Source organism: Thalassophryne amazonica, chromosome 13 (assembly GCF_902500255.1).
Source record: "Thalassophryne amazonica chromosome 13, fThaAma1.1, whole genome shotgun sequence".
NCBI lineage: Eukaryota > Metazoa > Chordata > Actinopteri > Batrachoidiformes > Batrachoididae > Thalassophryne > Thalassophryne amazonica.
The window spans coordinates 37704642-37732462 of NC_047115.1; the positions used below are offsets into that span (position 1 = coordinate 37704642).

At 41.7% G+C, this 27821-nt stretch overlaps 1 protein-coding gene and 1 long non-coding RNA gene across 2 annotated transcripts in view; one reads left to right on the forward strand and one right to left on the reverse strand.

Moving 5' to 3' along the window:
* The first annotated feature begins 1373 nt into the window (after nt 1-1373).
* Nucleotides 1374-5352, forward strand: LOC117522870. Its single transcript, XR_004564357.1, has 2 exons — nt 1374-3589; nt 4862-5352. It is a non-coding gene; the product is annotated as an uncharacterized LOC117522870 (long non-coding RNA).
* A 340-nt stretch (nt 5353-5692) lies between these two features.
* zgc:154058 (uncharacterized protein LOC795538 homolog) overlaps nt 5693-27821 on the reverse strand; it is a 47662-nt gene continuing 25533 nt past the window's right edge. The window contains 5 exon segments of the mRNA XM_034184276.1: nt 5693-5893; nt 5895-5938; nt 9050-9203; nt 9205-9228; nt 23176-23303. Of these exon segments, the coding sequence (XP_034040167.1) occupies nt 5693-5893; nt 5895-5938; nt 9050-9203; nt 9205-9228; nt 23176-23303 (551 nt within the window).

Below are 27821 nucleotides of genomic sequence, written 5' to 3' on the forward strand. Positions count from 1 at the left end.
AGCACGAGTACCAGTTATGTGCACCCCTATCTATAACTGTAAATGAATTAATGTGCCAACATGAGTCCATTCCATCAAGCAGAAAAGCGTTGAGAGCACCCACAAATGCTTCCTCCCTTTTGTTTCACTGGGGAAACAAAAGTCGACACGTGAGATTTTTTTTTAACGGTGACATCACTATATATTTCTGAAAAAAAAATCAGGAATTGAGCGCTTGGAACAGCAGTACAAATTCAATTCACTTTTTTGGGGGGGGGGGGGGGGTGTGGATGTGGCTTTTTTTTTTCTGGAGGCTGCATCCTGATTTTGAGCAATTGAAAAGATTAGCACCCAGAAAAAGGAGAGAGAGAGAGAGAGAGAGAGAGAAAAAAAAAAACTATTGACACAAGGGGCACAATGTCAGTTTTGTACACGTTACATGGGGGGACACAAACACACAGAATAAAAAAATAATTAAATCTTATTAAATTGCTCTATGTGCTAACACTCAAATGAATTAAGTTTGTTCAGATTAACATTTTTCTTGTTTTTAATTTTAGATCAACTTAATTCAATTAAGCGATACCAATTGAAGCATTTGGGCAAACATTTCTTTTTTAGTGTACAATTTTGCATGCACACACACACTAAACCTTTCTCTGCACAACCAGGAGACCAGGGTTTTTAAAATATGTTATTCGTCTACAGCATGCGGAACAGCGAATGACTTTCAAAAAGAAGCCAGTCACTGATTATCTGTTAATTCTTCACCTGTGCATTTCTGACAGAGGCTGTGTTCACCTTAAAACATGCTACTGGTTTAGGATTTCAATCAAGTGTCCACCACAGCCTTTTTTTTTTTTTTGCTTGTTATTGAGAATATTTATGGGATTAACCAATATTTTAAAAAATGCAGTAAATAAACATGAAAACAGTTTAATCCCATGGATATTCAGTGACTGTATTAATTTATGTTGTCTGTATCTGACAGAGAAAGTGGAGAATGTAAATAATGGACAGCAATTAAAGTAAATCTCAATATTCAATATCATGTGAAGATGTAATTATTTGAACACAACACTAAAGAGTGATGAACAGTAAATTGCAATTGTTTGCTTTTATTTAAACAGTTTTCACTTGTTGAACAATGAGGCATACAAGTACAATCATACTATTTTTTCATCAAAATATCAGTTAACTTAAACTTCTTTGGTATTTATCAAAATAATATACATAAGGCACATAGGGAGCATTAATGCATTATTTGCTTGAGTACACAAATTTCTGAGGTTAAGGACACTAGTTAATTTGTCAGAACGCTGTCACCAATCACTACTTGCTTGCATAAACTAGTTTGCTTGCAGATATTAACAGAGCAGCAGAAGCATTCTCACACACTAACTGTAGATGAAGTGGTATTTTAAAGCTTTGCACATTCTTTAATTACAAAAATATTATATTCTGTCACGGCTAACATCAGTCCTACAGATGTAAAAGCAATCACACTTATTTTATGCAAAACAAATATTCATCTGGAGAATACACTTCATACATACAAAAACAAAGACCTCAACAGCGGACGCAAAACAGAATAAAGTGATGCAAGCTGACGATGCAACATGTTTTCCTGAGTGCAAAGATCAAAGACCAGAAAAAAGGACAGAAAGTGACCACTTGTGAATGATGATGCTAAGAGGAAGTGAATGTTTTCACTTTCAAACTGGCTTTTGTAGTATTTTTTCATGCCTGGTAATGTCGTTAATTTTGCATATTATGCGTGTACTGCTGGAGCAGCAGGAGTAGCACCAAAATTATAAAAAACAAAAACAAATTACAATCAGATCTCAAACTATTCTGAACTGCAATGTTACTACTGTGGTGATTAGTTGTAAGGCCACATTTTAGACGGAAAAACTGTGACGAATCACAGCAGAAACAAAAGCTTTGGCACACATCTGAGGACAATTCCTCTGAGACAAAATCCAGCCTGCCCTGTAAAAGAACTATAATTCTGCATCACAATGCTTTGCAATAATCCCTTTGACCAGCAGGAGAAGTAAGTGATCAGTGGTGCAGCAGGAACAAACATTTTCTGTAAAACTATGACTTAACCGTAGTCACCCAAAATACAGACAGCAACAAATATCAGGCCAGAATGTGGTTTGGTAAGACGGCGTCTGTTCACCGAGGCCTACTGTAGTGGGACTAGAGGATCTACTAGAGTGCGTTAATATTATGCAGACACTGAAAACTTTCAACACATTTTGTGATGCAACAGTCTGTTTACATGCAATGTGGTTACATGTACTGAAAAACTCTCAAAAAAAAAAAAAAAAAATCTGTTAATGATTGCAACCGGGAAGACAAGCATCTACCAACTCTGCAGGCATTGACAGGAAGGATATTATGCTTTGTTGCAATTTAAAATGCCTGAAAACATTCTTCAAAATATTTGCTTTGGAATGTTTATTTCTGAGACTAACAGGCCTTGATATAAAACCATCTGTGCCTGCTCCTCTGCTATAGTTTCCATCTTATGCTTACATAAGTCAATAATTGCCAATGACATTCTCAGGGGAAAATGACAGGATAAGCCAGTTTGTGTTTCAGCCCTGATTGCAACAGCAATGTGATATTTAGCACATTTACAGCACAAAGAGCAGAACACTGAAACGCTGTTATGTCACTGGTAATACTGAAGAACTCCTGATGAGGGAAAGACTAAATAAGTTCTAGCTTTGAGATTTAGAATAAAAATGAAGCAATAATTTGTGGTTCCTTGTTGTAGGACAATGAGACACAGGACTCCATCCAAGATCCCATCATCACTATCAACAAGTCCCTGCTTGAATTAGCTGGTGACACTATCTTCATCTTTTTTGGTGAAAGAGCTACGTTAACGGAAATTTGAACACGATGCTGAGTGACCACAACATTTGATAGCATATTGACTGATATTGAGTGTTGCAGCATACTCTAACAAGATGCTACTGAAACAGTAGCAGCTGCAACCTACTGGTCAGGTCATTAGGTACATCTGTTCAACTGCTGATTAAAGGAAATTTCTAATCAGCCAAACTGCACTTTTAGTAGGCACAAGCTCTCCAAAATTGCAGAATGAAAGCTTGAACTGTGTATCAAAAATCCAGGCTGTTGCTGGTGGTGTAATGGTGGAGCAAATTCGCTATGCATTAGGTCATTATGGACCAAAATCTCAGCCATTTGTTTCAGCGCCTTGTTGAATTTATGCCACAAAGAAAATTAAAGCAGTCCTAAGACCAAGATGGGATCTAACCCAGTAGTAGCCAGGTGAACCTAATAAATGGTCAGTAAGCACATCTTAAAGTTAACTAACAAAACAACCACATAAACAAATACTCATTCAGCACTGGATTATCAGTTGTTATGGCGAGCTGTGAACTAAGGCCTACTTACGCAAAAGGCAGTCAGAGCCAAATTACTGTCACCTGAATAACTGTACTAATATACAAATATTTTGCTTTGATTTGGTTTGGTTTACCAACTCCCAAGAAAACTATCAGGGGTTTACCTTGGTACAGCTTCAGCTTTCTTTGACACCGGGCTACTTTGTGTTGCTACATTATTTAGGGTCCCTTCACACACAGTGCGAAGTTTGGATGACATGCATACTTCGTGTGAAAACCGTAAAATGCCGTCCCTGCCGCCAACACCTCGCATACCTGTTGCTACAACTATATGCACACACAAGCGCCTGAAAGACAAAGAGTGCGCTGTGTGAACCCATCGTACTCTCACGGCAGGTGCCGGCCAAATTCCAGGTGACGACATCTAACACCGGCTCACATGGCACTTAGAAAATGTGTGGTCAGTCACACTCTTGGCACGACAACAGACTGCACACAATCACTTTTGTACTCGCAGAGGAATTCGTCTAAGTCCCACACGAGTGTGGCTTTGGGCTGAGCGATGAAATGACAGATGTGTCCTCCCACTGAAGCAGCTATGGAAATCTGTGGATCTGGACATTCTAGCTGGACACCATGTACGTTTTTGGACAGACATGGACAAACAACTGCACACTGTGATGTGCGCGTGTCTGTTTGCTGTTATCAAGTGGACATAAATAAAAAGATATCACTGTAGAGACGTGCTGCAGTGAGCGAGCGAGCATGCGTGCGCACATGGACAGGCTGCTCCCAGGTTGAAACGGACCGTCAGATAACACGTAGCAGGCGATCTCATGGTCACGTCACCCATGTGAGCTCTGTTCCACATGACGCAGTGTCCTGCGGCACGTCATCCACAAGATGCGCCGCGGCCGGTTGGAGATGCTCCAGCAGATGTGGACATGAATGAGACAAGCGATCTGCTTCTCACATCACGTCAGGTCATTCCATGATTGTATGTCTGTGACCATGGGTCATTTACAGAAGAACAGAACGGATCATATTTGTATTGCTCGCTTGATAAATGCAGTGTTTTATATGGTGTGATTTTAATTTTTTTTTTTAATAATACTTCCATGTCCTTCCTGATATGAGGCAGATCACTGCAGCTTTCAAAGAACAGCTCCGTAGCTCAGTGGAAAAGTCTCTGACTGGCAATCAGAGCTTTTGGACGCTTTTGGTTCGTGTCCAGTGGGTCGTATGTTTTTGTTGTTGTTGTCCCCCCCACATAAGCGGTGCGATGTGGTTCCACAGGTACCGGCTGTTTTTTTTAATATTTCCTCCATAAAAGAGGGCAATGTGCCGCAGCTGGCACTGTGTTTCTGCCCGAAAGACACCGGTGCATGCACGAACTCTCACACTGTGTGTCGGCGCGATGTTTCGTGGTGCGCTAATTTTGAACTGTTTCGCCATTTTCATCCAAACTTCACACTACGTGTGAAGGGGCCATTAAGTATGCAGGTAACATACACCCAGCTTGTCAGTTTTTTATTTTTTTTCTATAAATTAAAAGTATGTGGGCCAAATAATTTAAACATGATAACAACAGCTATGAAAGAGCTGAATGTTACACAGAACCCATTTTCATTACAAAAAAAAAAAAAAAAAAAATAAAAAAATAAAAAAAAAAATCACAGACAACATGGTGCAGTACTAAATGATTGTGAAAAGCAGAGTTTTGCCCCATATTTTCAAATCTCCAAAATGGAGAGAAAATAAATGTATTGCATTCATCCATCCTGTCACAAGTAAACAAACTTCTGGTTTCCTTGCCTCCATACAGCACAGCCCCACTATCATCACTAATACTGTCCAGTCGGCTGTCCAGCAGCCTTCACTCCTACACAGTGAGCTCGCTCACAGAATGAAAATACCTCATGAGCTGAAGAGGAAATGGTCCGAGGTCACTGGTGAAGTCTTTAGATAGGTTACATAATGTTAGCAGTAAGGAAACATTTTCATAAACCTTCTCTGCTGGTCACTAAAGCCAGAAATTAATGGGACAAATTTTGGTTTCATTCTTGTGCAATGTGCAAAATTCAAAGGAATACCTCAAGAGACAAAGCTCAAAGTTATAGGAAAAATACAAGGCAGTTATCGCCATTGCGGCAGCAGCTCCAGACCTCTGGGGTTGATATAGCAGAGTAAGCTCTGCTGCTGTACCCAGCCTGGTTCATGTCAAAGCTTCAGACAGGTGCAGATGAAAGGTGAATAACTAAAATCATTAACATCCAAAGTTTGAAGAGTCCATGAGCCACTGTGAGCTGGGAAGATGTTTTAGTAGGCTACAATATGGACATGCTTTCAGGTGAGTGAGGAATGGCTCCGCCAAGTGCTTCCACTTTGTGATCCGTCCCAGCAGGAAACCGGGCTCCTCCTCCAGCCAGCACCACCATAGTGTCTCCTGACACGTTGGCAAACTCAAAGGCAAATGTCCCATAGAACAGCATGACGATGATGCAGAACCCCATTCAAAGATTGGCTGACGGCGTGCTGGAGAACAAAGCTCTTCTGAACAAAAAATATGGCACCTGAATGTGTGGTTAAGGACAGCGCTGGTAAAGCCACATTAACGTACACATACTGTATGCAGATAATCTAACATTTGCAAATTCACCCTCGGCGCAAACCTAATAGAGTACATCTCAAATATTGCCAAACTTAGGATAAAGTGCCAGAAAAAAATAGAAAACGAATGTTGTCAAGTGTAAATGTTGACCATGTAGAGGGTTTGCCCTACCATTATGTAGGTATGGCGGACCACTGGGGCAAGCATTTATGTAAAATACTCGAGTGAGTCAAGTGAGAGCTGCTGTGAACAGCCCTGACTGTCTGTGTTACTGTTGGCAGCAAAATCATCTAATATCTCAAGGTGTGTTCCCATTACCCTTCAAACTGCAATCTGAAGTAGTGAACTGTTAATATACTTAATGGAAATGTGTATATGTTGAAAGAAGTTTGAAAAAAAAATTTTTTACACTTCTGTGAGGTAGTTTTTCAGGTGATTTAAAAAAAGCCTGATTTCAAAAAACTGCAATGAAAGACTTTCCTTTTCACATCGCTTACAGAAAGTCACATGAAATTCTAAAACACGACAGTACATGTAGACAGGAAGAGACTTGTTAAATGTTATAAGATTACAGCAATATTGGGTTAAAAAAAAAGAACAAAATTGTAACATTTAGCAGGACTCACCCTTGTGTCACCATTACTATTGGAATTATAGTTCTCCAAAGAGCCTTGCTAGAACAACAGTTACCACGTGAGGACAAAACCCAGCAGTCACATTCCATCACTCAATGGAAATGCTGCCATTTTACCAATGTTTTTGTTGATTTATGAAAATTTCACTTAACGTTTTAAATTCTGGAGCATATTCAACATGAAGTGGGGGTAGAAAAAGAAAAAAAGAAAAGTGGGCAGGGCTGAATACAGTTTGAATGATGTTTAAGACCCCATCACACGGCAATAGCTGAACGAAAGAAAAAAAAAAAAGTCATAAATTATTCAAGAAAAAGTGGACGAATGAGCCTGTACTTCTCCCAAAGAAAAGCCTGCGAGTCCGGAGCACATAAAAGAACAAAACAAAACCGAAACTAACAAAAGAAACAAAGCGAACGCCAACCTTGACGCTTTAAAACAAAATCAAAACAAAACATTCATGATGACGTGACTTGACAGTGGGTATCAGACCAGCGCCAGCCTGTGATCATTTCTGCAGCCAGCCTGTGCTCTCCACAGCACCTGCAGGTGCGCGATCTGTTGTCTTGACAACAAGTTTGTCTTCAGAACAACGTGTGCGCACATGCATGCACGTTCCAGCCACAGACAGCATGGGAACGTACGCACAGCCGTTTGTGGCTGTGTGTACAGCCTCTCCAGCACAGGCGCTGGATGTGCGTAAATAGATAAAGTAGTTGATAAAATGGTCTTGCTGCTATTGTTTCTGTATGACATGTTGGTTTCGTCCCCACATGGATGAGTCACGTTCAGCTTGTTAGATCTTTAGTTATTTATGTGTTCAGATATCGTCAATGTTCGTGCAAGACTGGGAGGTTGGACAAAGTTGGACGACAGTCAAACAGCACACTGATGGTACGGGAGCTACATAAACGATGAAGACCGTCAAGACAGAAGCAAAACGGAATACGGACGAATTGAAGTTGTCGTCAGGATTCGTTCACATTTTTGAACAGTTTGAAAATTCTGACGAAGCACCAGCTGCAGGAACGAACTGGACGATGTTAAATGATGTCTCCGAAAGTCAACGCAAGTCCAGATTTTCGTTTTGGCTTCGGTGTCCTTCGTTAGTGCCGTGTGAGGGTCAGGTGAGGTTAAGATGGCCCTGCCAACAAGGAGAAAGAGTACGAGGTCTATTAGAAAAGTATCTGACCTTATTATTTTTTCAAAAACCATATGGATTTGAATCACGTGTGATTGCGTCAGACAAGCTTGAACCCACGTGCGCATGCATGAGTTTTTCCACGCCTGTCGGTTGCGTCATTCGCCTGTGAGCAGGCTTTGAGTGAGGAGTGGTCCAGCCCCCTCGGCTTGTGGATGTGCCTGGACATGCCAGAACATGTCCCGTGAGGCTTCATCACGGTGTTGCTGTGCGCCATGAGGCACCGCCGCGACGCGTGAAGCCTCCGCTCCTCTTTCCATGACAAAAACTCCTGTAACAGTGGAATGTGCCATTCATTTCCAAACTGGACGCTGTGTTTTATCCGGGACGTCGTCTGACTAGCACAGGAATTGTGAAAAGATATGGACATCAGCACTTTTTCGGCACATTGAGACAGACGTGCGGAGGAATTCCGCGCGTCGCGGCGGTGCCGCATGGCGCACATCAATGCCATGATGAAGCCTCACGGGACATGTTCTGGCATGTCCAGGCACATCCACAATTTCTTGGATAATCACTTGATGGAAAAACCACAGACAGCTGTCTGAACGCCATCTCAAAGCCGTCCTGTGAGACCAAAACGGAGGTGGTTTTGTCTCGCTCCAGTAGCGAATCCATCGTGACGCGCGAAGCCTCCGCTCGCCTTTCCATGACAAAATCTCTTGTAAAAGTGAAATCTGCCGGAAAATGGTTGATGTCCAGCTCTTGTGATAACCAGAGAAATGGCACACGATGGTCACGGATCCAGACAGCCATCGGTTTAGAAATGAAATGGTCGTTCAGATAAATTTTCTAATGGTTTCCAGCTGCCAGTCTCTAACAGTTTCTGAAAAAATTCTGATGGAAAAAAGCCCAAATCATTCCGCCATTTCCTGACAATGAAAATCCGCAGAGGGGGTGGACCACTCCTCACTCAAAGCCTGCTCACAGCGAATGACGCAACCGACAGGCGTGGAAAAACTCATGCATGCACACGAGGGTTCAAGCTTGTCTGATGCAATCACACGTGATTCAAATCCATATGGGTTTTTGAAAAAAATAATAGGTCGGATACTTTTCTAATAGACCTCGTAGATTTAAAATATCTACGCTATACATCAAAATGATATTCAGCATAGACATTAGTATTAAAGCTGAATACTGGAGAGAAATCCTGCTGTCATGTAATTACAAAGGTGTCACATTATAACACTCTCTTCCACATCAGCAGACAGTCTGCATATTTTTAAAATAAGGATACTGAGCACCAGGGCTACAAAAGCCATTAGGGTCATGGTTAGTCGTAGGTGGGCCACGTTTGTACTCTCCCCGAGTCTTGCCAAACGGTATGTCAACGCCGACTGCAGGCAAACAAACAGCATACCGGTGGGGAAAGCAATGCCTGCTCCAACATATGTGGAGAACTTTGGCATTATCCACCTGTTATAAAAACAAAACAAAGAAAATGAAAGAGAGACAGAACAATGCAATATAATGGAATAGGACTACAGTAAATGCTAATTTCACAGAAACACATTCAGAAGCCGACAACACTAACTGAACACATTTGGTAAGTGTCATCTGGTGAGAAAATCTGATGGTTTTCTGTATGAAAATGTCCTATCAGCTTATGTTTCTGAAGAGTTTTTAGCAAACCTTTTACAGACCCAGTAGGTCTGATGGTTTTCTGAATAGTGTGGACATGACAAATCCAATTAAATCATCGCAGATTTGGGTCACTTTCATAAATTCTCCAATATCCAATATCTGCCAGATTCCTGGGAATGTGATTTGAGTGACATATCCCATACTCTACAAATTTCACCATCTCTAGCCGAGTTACAGCTTCAGCTAGTTTATGTGGCTTTGCTAACGTAACACTCAAGATTCAGTGATTTATTTCTTTGTGAATGTTACACTAAAAAAATGTGCAACATCAACAAATCGGTGTTGGCATTCAAATTAAACGGCAAACGTGACATCTAGAAAGTCAAAGTCACAGAATGCCTCCCTCTTTGCTAGTCACAAGCACAATAAGAAACAATACACAAAAGAAGCACGTGACTCCAGCCTCCCCACACACACAGCTCAGATGTACCGATCAGAACAGATAAGAGATTCAGCAGAGGACCAACATTCATGCAAGGATGAATAAATTTAAACGGAAGTGCTTAAGGCTACAATGCTAAGAATGACAGTTTCCCTACTCCCCATATTGTAATTGCACAAGACCTTAAAGCAATGAGAACTTCTCAGCTATTTTGTTCACTGATCAGCTGGTGCATTTGAAACATTATTGTGCCTGTACGCTAATCCTTAACTAGCAATGACTTCAAGGAAGCTCAGTATTTAAAAAGTATAAATAGCTATATATTCTTGTATCTTGCTTCTGACAAATCCAGGGATGGAAATAGAGAAGAGTTTCAGCATGGCACCTTCTGGAATAAAGTGACCAAGGCGAAGCCTGATTTTCTCTATTCCCTAACTTCTTTATTTAAATCTGTTCGACTAGAGCTCTGATGACTGGTTCCAGGTGTACCAAGGTTGACTTAAAAGGTAAATTCTTCCTCTTTAGCGGTTAGCCTTTTAGTCACAGTGATTGGTTGAACTGAGTGCTCTCTTGATGGTGGATGATATCACATTTCTGCCTGATGTTTCAAAGTCCTTAATCTGTTTGTTGTTGTTGTTTTTTGAGTTGCAATCCTGTGGTTCTGCTGGAACTTTATAAACCAGAGTTCAGTCACTTTCGGGGGTATTAATTGTTGGCCATCTTCTTCAATGATGTGAAGTCTTTGGGATCCCAAGCTTCTTGTGTGCTTGTAAAATAAATTGTATATCTGGGTATGCTACTCTAAAACCTTTAGAGACTGCTCTATAAGAAGAATCTGACTTGTAGCAATCCATAATATTTCTGGATGCCTTGGCTCAATTCATTGATCTTTTCCACCGTGCTCTTAAATACAAGAAGGGATTTTTTTTTCCTAGGAGGTCCTCACACAGCCACAGATGCCCCAGGTAATACAAACAGTAGGGTAGTGCATGTTAATTTGTCTTGAGTAAGCAGCCAACAAGACAGCAAAAACAACTCTGAGAGGGGGTTTTAGGCTTCTGTGGGTGTTGACTGGGGAACTGTGTACAGTGCAACTTTGTTGTACCACCAGTTATACAGCATCATGGTAGAGTGGGACAGAGAAGGATTTTTGCTAGAAATAGGATGTGAAAAAATCAAGTATTTTGCAAGCAGGCGCATATTATACCACACAAAAAAGAAACAAATATGTATGACGGATTGCTTCAGTCATCCTGCAGCTTTTACAGATTACCCTTCGAATTGTGTGCACAAATTAATGCAACTTCAACTTAATCAAGCAAGATCAGCTTGAAATGAGTTCCTGTATGCAGTTATTAATCAGAAGCTCTGCAGCATCTGATAATCAGAAGCTCTGCAGCATCGGATAAATTTTGACATGCAATGTGGAATAAGCAAAGATCACATTTCCCACTATTCCTTAAATTAAAGCATAATAATAATAATAATAATATAAATAATATGTTGTGTTGTATACTACCCGACCCCCTCCCCCACCAAAAAAGCAGAATTTTCTTTATGCATTGCGCAAGGTTATGTCGTGCATTATACGGTTTGAATGCACGACGCGGAGTCTAAGTGCATTCAAACCGTATAATGCACGGCTTCTCGTTGTTTAAATCCACTTATACCCATGGTCCCACACAGTGAGCTAACACACATATTTATTTAAGTTAACAGAACTTGATTAAAATGTGTGAGTATCTGGGATTATTTTATGTTTTGTCTCCGATGCGCTTACCGAGTCTGCGGGCTCACGCCGCAGTGGGCCACTCACACCGCCCTCACTCTCTGCTGTTGTGGAGCTGTGGCAAACTCTGACAAACTACGGTCCAGAAACTACGCTCGCTGTTTTGATGCGGAGCGCTCGGCAGCCGGCAAGGATAGAACCGTTCCTCTTCTTCTTCAATCTTGTCCAGTTCGTCCGATGTTAAATCTTTATGCCGTTGCTTTGCTTTTCTTCTTGTTTGCTCTCCACCTCTTTCCATTCCTCAAATGTTTTATTTTGGCCAGAAAATATTAAAATTCACTTGGAAATCCATGTTTTATTGCGTTTCTGTCATTCACTTGTCAAAACACAGCTGATCTGTGCCAACTGATTTGCGCGTTGCTATGGTGACGACCAGAGTGGAGTGATTATAACAGTGACTTAACTCGCCGAACTACGTGTGCGTATACACGAAAATAATGCACGCCAGTTAGACATGGAATTCTCACTGACCATGGTATAAAGAACATTAACAGTAAAGGGCAAAGAGTGACACATAAGTTCTGTATGTTTCAATTCCATTTAGGGGAAGGCCATGATTATTGTTATGGTAATCATGAGTATGTGTTGATTATGGCAGTCACGTGACGCCCTAACCCTAATAGTCCAAATAGCCCAACCTTCCAGAGAAAGATGACCCAAAAGAATAACTGAAACAAGAAATGTTGGTCGATATAAAGTGAGTGAAAAAAAAACAATGTCTTGCTCTCCCCATCGGAGAATCGAACCCCGGTCTCCTGCATGACAAGTGGAGACACTCATCACTGGACTAACAAGGAGTTAGCAACTAGCACAGAGTCACAGAACATCAATTATGGAGGCTGTTGTCATTTCCCCCCGGCTCTTTTCTGTAATATTGTCCCACATAAAGACTATTCTGCACTTTAAATTTATTAAAAGTCACAATGAAAATCAGGACTGGTTTCCGAAGAACTTCTCTCACAGACGAGATCCGACCTTTCAGAACCAAGAACAATGGACGCAACGCAGTTTTATAAAACTCTTCATGGGCGCAACAAAGGTGGACCTTATTTTGCAAAATCCTCCCTTATTGGTCAGCGTGGGCATTCGAGGAAGGTCCCACCCCCTGCCACTGACCCACGCAATAACGGGACTGTATATTTATAATGTAATCTGAATCGCTTGTCCTAAGTGGTAAAACTGGTTAAATCCAGTTCGACATGCAACATTCCAAGAGAGAACAGAGAAAAGGATATTCAACTAAGGATACAATCTGAAGTAAAACAACTACTTTAAATACCAAAGAAAATAAAGAAGACAATAATTAAACACACAAATATGTCTAACACTGTCGTAAGCATACCCCCAAGATTAAAGGTTACATCTCTCATAACTGTAACCACGTCCTTAAGGTAAAGGGAAGAAGTGAAACCAAACAGTCACCAAGGATTATTATGCCATCAAAAACAAACCTCTAACTGAACATTTCATCACCACCATCCATTATAAATTTATTCTGATCATAAGACACTTTTAGACTGGCAAAGGGTCCAACACCGTCATGTCAAGTTAAATTTGAAATAGGTTTTCCATTGCAGCTGGACCCCAAATAATTACTACCTGAATTGTAATGTTTCAACTTTGCAACAATACTTGAAAGGGAAACAAATTCCAAAACAGACTTGTAGATTTTCAGGAAGCTTAAATAAGATCAATCAAAGTGTTCACCAGCTGTCGCTACACGACATCATATTGCACTGACACACATGGCAGACAACCATGCTTTAAGTCACTTGCAATCCCGCAACGTGCTGAGGGAGCGGTAACAATCTCCAGTAATCACAATTCAGCATTATTTGTGTCCTTGGCAGAGCATTTACAGATCTGTCTGTAACAGATGGTCTGTTAAGACAGAGCATGTGTGTGTTTATGTGTGGATGGGCAGTAACTGATTAAGGTAGGAAATAGAATAAAAACAGACAATTTCAGATGGTCTACGTACTATATGCAACCCTGCTCCTGGAGATTACCTGCTCTCTCTCGGTTCCACCTAGAGGATGACATTTTTCGGGAATTCCCGTGGGTCACGTGATTCCTGCGGGATTCCCGCAGGATGGGAGTCAAAATTTTATCAATCCCGTGACTGGGATGGGACGGGAAAAAAAAAAATGAACGGGAGCGGGCAGGAGCAGAATGCCAAAAATAGATGATTTTCATTTATTTAAATGACAATCACACTCAGTTTGCAGCCGAGTGTGAAGCGTCCGGGATGAAAATCAGCACCTCCAAATCCGAGGCCATGGTTCTCGACCGGAAAAAGGTGCTTTGCCCTCTTCAGGTTGGTGGAGTGTCCTTGCCTCAAGTGGAGGAGTTTAAGTATCTCGGGGTCTTGTTCACGAGTGAGGGACGGATGGAGCGTGGAGATTGATAGACGGATCGGTGCAGCATCTGCAGTGATGCGGTCGCTGTATCGGACCGGCGTGTGAGGAGAGAGCTGAGTAGGGGGGCAAAGCTCTTGATTTACCGATCGATCTACGTTCCGATCCTTACCTATGGTCATGAGATTTGGCTCATGACCGAAAGAATGAGATCGCGAGTACAAGCGGCCGAGATGAGTTTCCTCCGCAGGGTGGCTGGGCGCTCCCTTAGAGATAGGGTGAGGAGCTCGGGTCACTAGGGAGGAGCTCGGAGTCGAGCCGCTGCTCCTACACGTCGAAAGGAGTCAGTTGAGGTAGCTCGGGCATCTTTTCCGGATGCCCCCTGGACGCCTCGCTGGAGAGGTGTTCCGGGCACGTCCCACTGGGAGGAGGCCCCGGGGAAGACCCGGGACACGCTGGAGGGACTACATCTCTCGGCTGGCTTAGGAACGCCTTGGGGTTCCCCCGGAGGAGCTGGGGGAGGTGTGTGTGGATCGGGAGGTCTGGGCGGTTTTGCTTGAGCTGCTGCCCCCGCGACCCGAGGAGCTTCCATTCCGCTTGCCGGCTCCGGTTGTCAGTCAAGTTAACATGACGGACCTTGATCACACGGAGTGAGTTGTTGTGGTAAGCTCCCAATACAGAGAGTATCATTATTTGCTGCAGGAGCTGCGTCTGGATGACGGCGCTTTCAGCGGTCCTTCCGCCTCTGTGGGCCCCAGTTTGAGGACCAACTGTAAACAATAAAAAAAAAAGAAACTCTGCTGCCTGCTATGGATTGCAGCTTGCTCTTCCCCCCAAAACTCTGTCATAATTGTGTTTAGAAATCAGTCACCCATTTGTTTTATTATACATCTGTGTAGTTAATAAGTAAAATAATCTCCATGGACGATTCGCTCGCGCGCGCACGTAAAATAATAAGAAACTCAAAATCCAAGTTCAACTGAAAGGAGCAAAGGTTAGGACCTGCCCTAATTACAGGATCAAAGAAGGACAAGACAAGTTCAAAGAGAAGCAGTCAAGATGAAAGATGAATGATGATCAAAAAATGAATGTCTCAGATCAAAGAAGGAAGACAGGTCAGCAATCACAATCCATGACTTTTACAAGACACCAAAGAGACGACCCTCTTACATAAAAGGAAAATAACAACAGAAAATAGAGGACTGTTTGAGCTTGGCGGAGGTATGTGCTCAGAGTCACCTTTTAGTTTTTCTCACTTTGATGGTTTGATTACTCCTGGGATGACAAGGCCTGGGAAATGGCAACCAATTTTCTTTTTGGATTACACACAAAGCAGCACATTTAACTTCTTACTTTTTCAGACTACTGCAATCTCCCCTCCCATTGTAACTAAAAGTCAAGCTTAAACTTTATGTTAGAAGGATAATCTTACTGGAACTGAGCATCAACTTTGAGCAATGAGTTAAAGAATAGCAAATCACTTGACAGATTGTTACACATGGCTGTTCACAAACAACTTGTACTCAAGGTTCTGGGCTCAAACTCCTCTTTCTAACACAAGCATGCTTTCCTGCCAAGGTGGTGGTAAATGTGGAGAAGGGGGTGGGGTGAATGAAACAAAAGGAGAACATGAAAGCTTCAAAATGCACACACACAAGGAGTAGTTCAAAGACAGAAAAATAACTACAATAGCATAATATTTTGTTCCAGATTCGTTAAGGATTGTTACTATAAAAAATAAATAAATAAAAATAAAAAACAACATACAGACCACATTCTCAGCAACACAGAGACACATATTTTATAATAATACTTAAAACTAGTGATGACTGTCATCAACTATTAAGCATGTTCAATATGCTCAGATACAGATTACAGTCCTTGGCAGCTGTTTAAGTGATCTTTCTCTTCTTTGTTCCATCTCTGAAGGTACAACCCCAATTCCAGTGAAGTTAGGACGTGTAAATGTAAATAAATACAATTATTTGCAAATCCTCTTCAACCTATATTCAATTGAATATACCACAAAGACAAGATATTTAATGTTCAAACTCAAGCTTTATTGTTTTTGCGCAAATATTTGCTCATTTTGAAATGGATGCCTGCAACATGTTTCAAAAAGCTGGGACAGTGGTATGTTTACCACTGTGTTACATCACCTTTCCTTCTAACAACACTCAATAAGCGTTTGGGAACTGAAGACACTAATTGCTGAAGCTTTGTAGGTGGAATTCCTTTCCCATTCAAGTCATTCATGACTTCAGTTGTTCAACAGTCCGGGGTCTCCGTTGTCGTATTTTGCACTTCATAATATACCACACATTTTCAATGGGCGACAGGTCTGGACAGCAGGCAGGCCAGTCTAGTACCCGCACTCTTTTACTACGAAGCCACGCTGTTGTAACACGTGCAGAATGTGGCTTGGCATTATCTTGCTGAAATAAGCAGGGACGTCCCTGAAAAAGACGTTACTTGGATGGCAGCATGTGTTGCTCCAAAACCTGGATGTACCTTTCAGCATTGATGGCGCCATCACAGATGTGTAAGTTGCTCATGCCATGTGCACCAACACACCCCCATACCATCACAGATCCTGGCTTTTTAACTTTGCACTGGTAACAATCTGGATGGTCTTTTTACTCTTTCGTCCGGAGGATACGACGTCCATGATTTCCAAACACTATCTGAAATGTGGACTCATCAGACCACAGCACACTTTTCCACTTTGCGTATGTCCATTTCAAATGAGCTCGGGCCCAGAGAAGGTAGCGGTGTTTCTGGATGTTGATGTATAAGGCAGGGGAGGGCAACTTGTTCCAGAAAGGGCTAAGAGGGTGCAGGTTTCTTTGCAGCCACTGACTCCACCAGGTGATTTCAGTTATTATCACTTTGAGCAGGTGGAATCAGTTAATCAGTGAAATCACCTGGTGGAGTCGTGGCTGCAAAGAAAAACCTGCACCCTCTTAGCCCTTTCTGGAACGAGTTGCCCACCCCGATGTATGGCTTTCGCTTTGCATGGTAGAGTTTTACTTGCACTTGTAGATGTAACGTTGAACTGTGTTAACTTACAATGGTTTTCTGAAGTGTTCCTGAGCCCACGTGGTAAGATCCTTTACACAATGATGTCGGTTTTTAATGCAGTGTCGCCTGAGGGATCGAAGGTCACGGACATTCAATGTGGTTTTCGACCTTGCCGCTTATGTGTAGAAAGTTCTCCAGATTCTCTGAATCTTCTGATTATATTATGGACTGTCGATGATGGAATCGCCTAAATTCCTTGCAACTGAATGTTGAGAAAACAGTGTTCTTAAGATGTTGACTATTTTGTTTTCCACGCAGTTGTTCACAAAGTGGTGACCCTGCCCCATCTTTGCTTGTGAATGGCTGAGCCTTTTGGGGATGCTCCTTTTATACCCAATCATGACACTCACCTGTTTCCAATTAACCTGTTCACCTGTGGAATGTTCCAAACAGTGTTTCTTTAAGCATTCATCAACTTCCTGGTTTTTTGTTGCCCCTGTCCCATCTTTTTGAAATGTGTTTGCAGGCATCATTTCAAAATGAGCAAATATTTGCACAAAAACAAAAAAGACTATCGTTTGAACATTAAATATCTTGTCTTTGTTGTGTATTCAATTGAATATAGGTTGAAGAGGATTTGGAAATCATTGAATTCTGTTTTTATTTACATTTCACACAACGTCCCAACTTCATTGGAATTGGGGTTGTAAGTTTCCAACAAGCCACACTCCAACTCATATGGCAATGACATGTTTCTCTGCCCAAATCCTCAATTATCCTAACGGAAAAGCCCCACTGGTCATACCACAGCTGTCCTGTGAAAGTGTTATGCAATACACGACTAGAAACAGAAGTGGTAGTTCCTGTGGAAAATATTGCTGCAATACTTAGATTGTGGTTTGGTGGTCACAGGTTTTTTTTTGGGGGGGGGGGGGGGGTTCTGGGTAAGTGTGTGGATGGGTGGAGAGGATGTAATTCAGACCCCTGAACCTTTTTGTTTTTTTTTTATTCCAGCCCCCTTCAGAAGGTCAAGTACTGTTGTCTCCTCATGTCTGCGGGCCTGGGACTTGATGTTCTGCATTTCATTTTGTACCAGAATTTCCTTTGACCATATGGTTTCCCATGTGTTATTCTTATTCATCATCTGTACCGTATTTCCATCTTCCTGGAATGTCCTCAACTGTTTGAGATGAGAATCCAAGAGCAAGCACCCAGTATCAGGCCTGTGATTGGTTATAAACATGGCCCTTTGGAGCCACCACCCTCTCTGCCCAACTCCTCTCCACGCATGGCCAAACATGATGACTCACTTCCCCTTGGCTCTTTCCATAAAATTCCTCACAGATCTCCAGAACAGAGACCCTGGAGAAGATGCAGGGGGAAAAAAAAATTAAACACTAAAAAAGAGTGGGGACTACCTTTGTGCGGTCTCGGACACAGACACAGCACATCTGTTCCACACGCGATGTTCTTCATGCTGACTTTGATTGCAAACATTTTCCATGCCATCACAATCACTGATGAAAATATTTAGACAAGTAATCACATGGATCCATCCCATCTCCACCACAAACTCAATCACACTACTCAAGGCACCCCATGAATGGCTGCTCAGTCCTCCTAATTAATCATACTGAAGAGAAACATGACTAGGGATGGATATTGATAAGATTTTATCGATATCATGCCATTATTGATTCCCCTTATCGATCCGATTCCTTATCGATTCCCTTACCAATACCTGTGAATTTTCTGTGTACTAAAAGTAGGCTTTACAGGTTTTCTATGTCAACAACATTTTATTAAGTCTTAAAGTAAATAAATATGAAACTGGTCACTGGATCCTTGATCTCTGGACATAAATAAAAATAAACAAAATCTGTAGTTTTGTCAAAACCATTTCCTTTCAGTAACTCCATAACTCTGAATTGAGCTCAGCCGGCTGCACTGCAAGTCAACATCAATGTAATTCATAAAGAATGCAGGACGTCTCATTTTGGGAGGAAAAAAATGTTTTGGTCGATTGGAGTTTATTGTTTGTATTACAATGTTTGGAAAGAGGTGTCATTTTATTTAAAACAGTGATTCGCTTTCAAGCTATTCATTCCGGCTGGACTCTAACTTGACGCGGCAGAGAGCGGCGCAGCATTTGGAGTTGTGCAAACGGAACAGAGGATGATTCTCGTTTCTTGCAAGACAAGAGTCCCAGTGAGTTAGTTAAGTCCCTTTCACACCGGGTCCACTTCGAGTTGTTTCCTGTTGCGTCATGATGATGCAGGAATATCTGCATCAGGTGAGTGCAGCAGGGGGCAGAGAGGAGGTGAGAATGCAGCCTGCAGGTTCTCTTTTAGTTTATATTTATTCTTGTGCTGAGCTACAGGTCTGCACTCTGAGTTGTGTTATAGCTTATCTTTCCTCCTTTGACCGCGAGATGCTCGCGCGTGCGAACGAACCATCCATGAGCAAATGTGGAGATGTCTGGAGTTATACTTAATGTGGACATGTCCTGTGTCTGGCAATCAGTCTGTGAGCAGGACTTATGCCTTTCTTTTTAAGACAGTGATGAGAGAGTTTGAGGGGAGAACAAGGCACTAACTGCCTGCAGCCAGACAGTTTTTTTTATTCCCTTACCAAAAAGTAGTACATGCAAGTATGTTTCAAGTATACTTCCAGTTTACTTTTTATATACTTATCAGTACTATTTTGGTAAGGGTTGTTCACATGTGTACATGCAAATGAATCGTCCGTGAGTGGACTGGAGATGTCCGGACTTTTTACTGGATGTGGACATGTCCTGTCTCTGGCAATCAGTCTGTGAGCAGGACTTTTATGGATTTTATTTAAACACTTTTGTGAGACAAGAGCAAGGAGCTGGAGCTGCAGCAGCTGCAATCAGCATTTTTTTTTTCTGTGCTCTTTTTTGAGTGTGTAGTCTCACTGCATTGTGTACATGGTATAAAAACAATCCTGCGTGATTTATACTTCAGGAACAATGGAACACAGCAGGAATCATAAATTGGCGTCGGGTAACGTTGTTTTGTGAGGGTGTGGCTTTAAGTTACGTTGAGTACCGTCCTGTTGCTCTGACTTGCGCTGAAACCACTTAATTTCTGCGTCGAGCACAGGACAGAAAAAAAATTAAACATTTACTTTTTGGCTCCTTTGTGTCCCTCATGCTATTGTGGCGTCACGCTGCATCGTCTCGGCACTGGGTTGCTTCCATGTGGTGTCGTCATGACTACACCCGACGCAACTCGAAGCAGCCCGGGTGTGAAAGGGGCTTTACTTTAATCCGCACAAACGTGACCCATAATTGACATATTTTAATGGCTTAGAGAGGGGTTAAGAAAGGGTCTTTTTCCACTTCCGAAAAGTAGTGAAGCAGAGAACCAACGAAGCAGCGGATCGGAGCACTGTTTCGTTGGTTCAAGCTTCAAAGCGGAGCCGTTACAGAAGCGGTTGATTACAGACCTGCTGCAGGGTCTGTAATCAATGTAAAGAAATGATCATTTTCCCGACAAACACCTTCAAAAACAAGGGTCGCTCTGAAGGACTGATAGGGAATCGTTAAGGAAAAAGGCTATCGATGTCGGTGAATTGAATCATTTCTTAACAATTCTCGAAAAGAACTGGTTCCCGATACCATCCCTAAACATGATTTACTGATTTTTTTTTTATTAGACTCAGAGATCCTGCGACTTATACCCCAGTGCAACATGTATACAGAGAAATCACAAGTTTGGTTGTTTTGTTTTTATAATAATCACTATAATAATTTTTTTAGGGTTTCCCAGGAATCAAAGTACTTAAACTCAAATAATCCTAATAATAAAAAGCACTCTAAACCAATGCAAAATAATTCTAAATTAAAGAACTGATAATATTGGAAAAAGGTGCAATTTAGGGCATTTTCTGTCAGGTACAACTTCCAAGATAAATAATACCTAAAATACCTGCAATGGGGGAGAGAACTCAAATTATTTCAAATGAATTGACACAAACCTAATTTCAAGTATCAGCAATTTTATTGTTATGCTATGTTACAATCCGCCCCTTGTCCCAATTTTGTGCTGTTTGTTAATTGTTGTGGGTTTTTGATCACTGTTCTTGTTATACGTAAGCCATTTTTGAGTTCCGCTTCCATTTTGTGCACTGGCCTTATGTACGTCTTCATGTGTTTTGTTTTTTAATTTTTGCCAGTTGTTCGTGTTATGCGTTTGTCTTTCACCCATAATGGCATCTCTTCATTGGCTTCCTGTTAATTCTAGAATAGAATTTAAAATTCTTCTTCTTACTTATAAGGTTTTGAATAATCAGGTCCCATCTTATCTTAGGGACCTCATAGTACCATATCACCCCAACAGAGCGCTTCGCTCTCAGACTGCAGGCTTACTTGTAGTTCCTAGGGTTTGTAAGAGTAGAATGGGAGGCAGAGCCTTCAGCTTTCAGGCTCCTCTCCTGTGGAACCAGCTTCCAATTCGGATCAGGGAGACAGACAACCTCTCTACTTTTAAGATTAGGCTTAAAACTTTCCTTTTTGCTAAAGCTTATAGTTAGGGCTGGATCAGGTGACCCTGAACCATCCCTTAGTTATGCTGCTATACACTTAGACTGCTGGGGGGTTCCCATGATGTACTGAGTGTTTCTTTCTCGTTTTGCTCTGTATGCACCACTCTGCATTTAATCATTAGTGATTGACCTCTGCTCTCTTCCACAGCATGTCTTTTTCCTGATTCTCTCCCCTCAGCCCCAACCAGTCCCAGCAGAAGACTGCCCCTCCCTGAGCCTGGTTCTGCTGGAGGTTTCTTCCTGTTAAAAGGGAGTTTTCCTTCCCACTGTCGCCAAGTGCTTTCTCATAGGGGGTCGTTTTGACCGTTGGGGTTTTTCTGTAATTATTGTATGGCTTTTGACTTACAATATAAAGCGCCTTGGGGCAACTGTTTGTTGTGATTTGGCGCTATATAAATAAAATTGATTTGAGCTTATGTTATTCTGCACTTGCAGTTGAACTTCAGTTTGATTTCCACCCCTGTCACTCTGTCTCTATGTGTTCCTGGGTGTGGCCATGTCACTTTGACTTCTTTAGTGTTTACACGGGGACTGCTCATTCTGCTGATTAGGCATACTCCTCCACTGATTAGTTGACCTCACTGTTCAAGCTCCTGGTTTCGTTTCACCATTTACCAGATTAAAATGTTGTCTATCTTGTCTCATTTGCCCTGGTTCTTCTCTGCCCTGCCCTTCTGCCCAGCTGATCTTGGGCTTCACATGATGGACTCGTTAATTTTTTATACCCAGGATTTTGCTTCCTTTTTGATGTTTAAACTGTTTTTGACCAACTTTCAGTGTGCTTGTGCCTGCGCTTCAAAGTTCAATTTGCACCCTTCGTTAACACGATAACTAGCTGAAAGCCAGTGACAACCAGGAAAGGAAGGTAATCATACTTTACATTTACTTTTATGATTTAAAAATGGTTCCAGCTACATACACTTGTGGCTCAAAAACAAAAATGACATGTGCGGATGTTCAATAAGCTTCTAAAACAGAGGGATTAAACCAGCATCTAGCTTTATATCTGAAACCCGAGCGACAATGAGTCTGTCAGGAAGAGGAAAAAAAAAGTCAAGGAGGTCTCATTAAAGCCACACACACACACACACACACACACACACACACACACACACACACACACACACACACACACCACACACACACACACACACACACACACACAGTCTAGGCATCCAGCCAGAGTTCTAAATATTTAAACTTGAGGAAATTCTTTCCAAAACGAACAGACATGTACAGGAAAGAAAATCACTTTTGAATTCTTCACTTGCTGCTGACATTTTAACACCAAACTACCAAAAGTAGTGTATAAGTCTGCATCAGTGAAGTACTAATAAGCCTTTAATGCATTCAGTGTTAACGTGTGCGACAGCATATTTACCCTCAAACTCCACACAGCAATGTAGCTCTGGTTTATATTTCCCAGTGAAAACATATTCTGACGCCCCCACTTGCCCCACATTTTTTTTAATATTACAAACAGTGTTATTTGCCTTATTCTGTACCTATTCTTTGTCCATTATTGTAAGTTTGGATGTACCTCTCATAATGTGTTTAATAGTGCAAATAAAGCTAAACCCTGAGCATTCTTTGTAGTGTACCTGAAAGTTTCCGACCATGACAAGCCCAGCAGCACAGATCCAGCCCGTGGAGAGACTCGCGGTGTTGAGAACACAGTTTTGGTGCTTCTCAATAACGTGGGCATAGCGGAGCAGCACAATCACCATAACTACAGGAAAATCGAGAGAAACACAGTGTGGAAGATTCAGTTATAGAATGTTAGTCAGCATATAAAGTACTTAAAAGTCAGTGCGCCTATGAATTAAGTGCCCTCACAAAGGCTTCTGGTTGAAACAGACTGATTGCTGTTTATTCTGGAAAAGTACCACACATGCGCTTGTTTTTTCACAGTGCCTGGTTTCAATTTAATGCAAACACTCCCACACTTTATTTTGCCAAAAAACACACAAGATTTCTCGGAAGCTGACTGAGTATTACAGGAAGACACATTTCAATACTACAGAAGCAGGAATCAGAGGAGGAAACAGCGAGAACATGAGCAAGACACACGGGTGGGGGTCAAGTCAAGTCCTGCGTAAGATTAAACTGAAGGCAGAAGTACTGTATGTGAGACAGATGATGGTGAACAGGCTGATTGGCTGTGGCTGGAGTATTGCTAAAATGCTGTGGACCCGACTGATTTTGGGGTGGCTGCTTGGTTTCTCTGTGCTTACTTGTCGTGGCTGGAGCTTTGATAGCTTTATGGAAGAGGGAAAGCGGTTGGGGGCTCTACCATAAAGGCACACAGCAAAGACAACCTTATGTCTTGACCTGTACAGGGTTTTTTTTTTCTTCCTAGGAAAATACAGCAAAAAGGGACCAGATGCGAAGGACCAAAGCAACCGAGTGGGGGGATGGTGCAATACCCTTCTGTGACAAGGAGCACTTGAAAATTTGATGTCAAATTGGGGCATTTGGAGGCTTCTTGAAGGACCAGTATAGTGACTCAGTAGGTAAGGGCAAGTAACTCATATGGGCAAGTTATTACAGACACAGAACATCACTGAACCTTCACAATCAAAAACCCAGTGTCAAGAGGAAAACCACCACTTCATGAACAGAAGAAATTCAGGAAATAATATTTTCTCAAGAATCAATTTTTACAAAGAACTAACCATTGATAGCCTTCTTTGTGGCGAGTCACATCACTGTGTTGATTGCACAGACTTTATGAAAACTGTTTTTCCACCGTTTTGTCATGGTGACAGAGGAAATGTTTTCCTGATGAAGCCTACACCAAAAGCATTCAGTTTCCTCATGTAGTCTGAGAAATATCAAATCAAATCAATTTTATTTATATAGCGCCAAATCACAACAAACAGTCGCCCCAAGGTGCTTTATATTGTAAGGCAAAAGCCATACAATAATTACAGAAAAACCCCAACGGTCAAAACGACCCCCTATGAGCAAGCACTTGGCGACAGTGGGAAGGAAAACTCCCTTTTAACAGGAAGAAACCTCCAGCAGAACCAGGCTCAGGGAGGGGCAGTCTTCTGCTGGGACTGGTTGGGGCTGAGGGGAGAGAATCAGGAAAAAGACATGCTGTGGAAGAGAGCAGAGATCAATCACCAATGATTAAAAGCAGAGTGGTGCATACAGAGCAAAAAGAGGTGAATAAAAAGAAATAATGTCCGAGTTCATCCTTTTCCTCCAATCATGACCATTTAAACTTGTTTTCGATTATGTCATCACTCAACACAATGTTATCATGCCTTTACCGTGTGGACAAGGAAAATTTGTTTTTTTTTTCTTTCAGGACAACTGTGTCGTCGACTGAACGGTCCCCCCTAAAAATCGGTCCACCCTGCTTTCACTGTGCATGCGTCATTTTGGAGCATCAGCAGTGTCATAGCTGAGTGTCAGCAGCAATTCACTGATTATCATCTTATTCCTGCTTAAAACTGCTCTCCAGTCATCATCTGTCTCAGTGACAGATATCAGAAGCTTTTGTACAACAATCATTTCCACATAAATTCAGCATTATTTCATAATATAATATGGGGGACCAATCAGAGTGCCACAGCAGCATGTCTCAGTCCAACATGCTGCTGCTGCACCTACATCATTTCAGAGCGTCAGTAGCGATTCACAGATTATCGCCTTGTTTATGCTTAAAACTGACTTTAGAATGATTTAAGAGGTTTTAATTTGTCATCTGATGGTTAATAATCACATTCTGCCCTTTGATCTCTTTGGGTGAAGAGAGTCAGACTCAGTCAGTCTCAGACGTATGCGCAGTGAAGGCAGGGCGGACCAATTTTTAGAGAGGACTGTTCGGTCGGCAACACCGGTGTCCTAACACTAAAACCATCTACTACTACTACAGTGTAGTAAGAGCTACAACATATGCCAATTTATGTTAAATACAATGTAAATGTCATATTTCATGTAATTTGATGTTACGCATAGGTCACAAATAATGTTAAAAATAGATGTTAAAAATTATTATCCTCCTCCTCCCGCCCCCTCCTCCCCGTGCAGCAGTCGTTTTAAACCACGCCGTCAACACACGCAATGTGCAGTTATGGACACTGGAGGATTTATTCTTTTAATCACTGCTGTTTCTCAGACTTTTTCCTCTTTGTTCAACTTTGAAATTTGAGACCAACTGCAGCTGAGAAAGTGAGACAGAGAGAGCTGTGTGTGTCTGTTCACTCCAACACCACACAGAGATGAGTGAAGAGGAACAGGTTCATTTATCCTAAAATGGTCATCAGAAAAAAAACACAGGAACATCACACGTTGATTTTTGTACCAGAGTGTGGAAGCTGCATGAAATAGGACATGTTTATGCATTCTTACTGTCATTTTGCCACATATGTGGTATTTTTGGAAAAAAAAAATGTTTATTACAAATGGGCTAGCTATTTCCTGGTATCAATGTTATGTATTTCTGGAAGAATTAATCGCAGAGGGGAAGGCTGTATGCTAGGAATAATGGTTAAAAAAAATTAAAACTAAAATCGGCATTTTGGCAAGGGGGCGCGCAACCAAAACAACGGGGCAAAGTGCCCCCATTTCCGGGTTTAGAAACCCCCCTGCTGTACATCATCCTAGAGATTGAGCTACTGTCTTAAGTCTGTTACAACCTCTCTGACAAGTCAGGATTTAAGAGAGCTAAGTTGTGAACAGAACTAATGCACAACTGAGGGTGGGGGTATGCAAAACTAAAACCTTGTCTTTTCTAGTCAGTTATTGGATGAGTTTGGACATCTCTGGCTAAATGCCAACACCTTGCCTGTCTTTATGGCAAACCACATATCACAACCAAACACTTCAACAGGAGTGACTACACATTCTTAAATATACTTTCCTATACAAAGCATTCTCCAGCAATGGGGTGGGGCCGAGCGTGTGTGTGTGTGTGTGTGTGTGTGTGGGGGGGGGGGGGGTCACAATCTTGATGGTTAGTGCGGGTGCAAGCTTGGCACCAAGAACTGGGGAACACCCTCCCATTGGCTCTGGATCTGTGATTGCATATCATGTTCACAGGGCCTGTCTGCTACAGCAGGCACGGTGGTTAAGTGCACCTCTTTTTGTGGTGGCTGGACTGCGTTCCCCATAGTCTTTGTCTCCTGGCAGAAGTGGATACTGGTCCCTTTGTAATATGTGCCCTCTCCCTTGGTAACTGTAGTGCTTGCTGTGGCTGGGAGGCCCTGTGGTACTGATTCAACACTCTCATTACCACCATCTCATTAGATCTACCCACATCACGATGGTAGATATTCTTATAAAAAAAAAACTGACTGTGTGATGGATACTACTATGCAAAGTGCAACCCACAAGGTAAATGAAGTAGAAAAAAAGTAGAAGCATGCTGACGTGAAGGTGTCCTGTTTCTAGACTCCTCAAAAAAAGAGACCTTATGCAAAGTAGTTTACTATAACGATGACTTAGGTTAAACACACCTTATCAATATATCACACATGAAATTAACAATTTAATGCATTTTTAAAAATATCCCTCCATTTAACATGGTAAATCATTTTATTGAATGATCTCATAAAATTAAGGGAAAAAAATATTCTCCAACATCATTTCTGTTTATATCATGAAGACATGTGAGCTACTTTCTTTCTTGTGACTATTACTAGCATGGAAAAACCACAATGTACATGCTTAGTAAAAAATTAGGCCCCAGAGTTGTTGTATTCATTTATGATTGCAATAACATATCAACACATCGTGAAAGAGACAGGTTATTGCATTAGATTATGGCATCTGTCCGATTACTGCAGACTGTCTGGCTGCAACTCTACCCCCATTCAGATTACTTTTCCATCATTGAAATTACCCAAGTATAGCCTTTGGCAGTGTCAGTTATTCTGAAATATTTGGCAGTGAAAAACATTTTCCAGAGGCATTCTCTACAAGCAATATCTGTCATTGCGGGCGACGGCATGGACGGAGGGACTCAGAAAACGCATACCGCACGACAACAGAATGTTATTTGCATTATTATCACTTACTGAGATACACAACACGTGGAATCACATTAACAATATTTAATGTAATTTCAAAATGCACGACACCCAGCAAACGCGGACATAAAAAGTTGGCTCACTTTAACTTTTGTCGTGTCGGCTGGGGTGCGCTGCTCTCCAAATTCGGCAGGGCGTCCTCATCAAGCTGGCTGCTTTGGCTGCTGTTCATTGTCATGCTAGCCATAAGAAAATCATCCGGACTA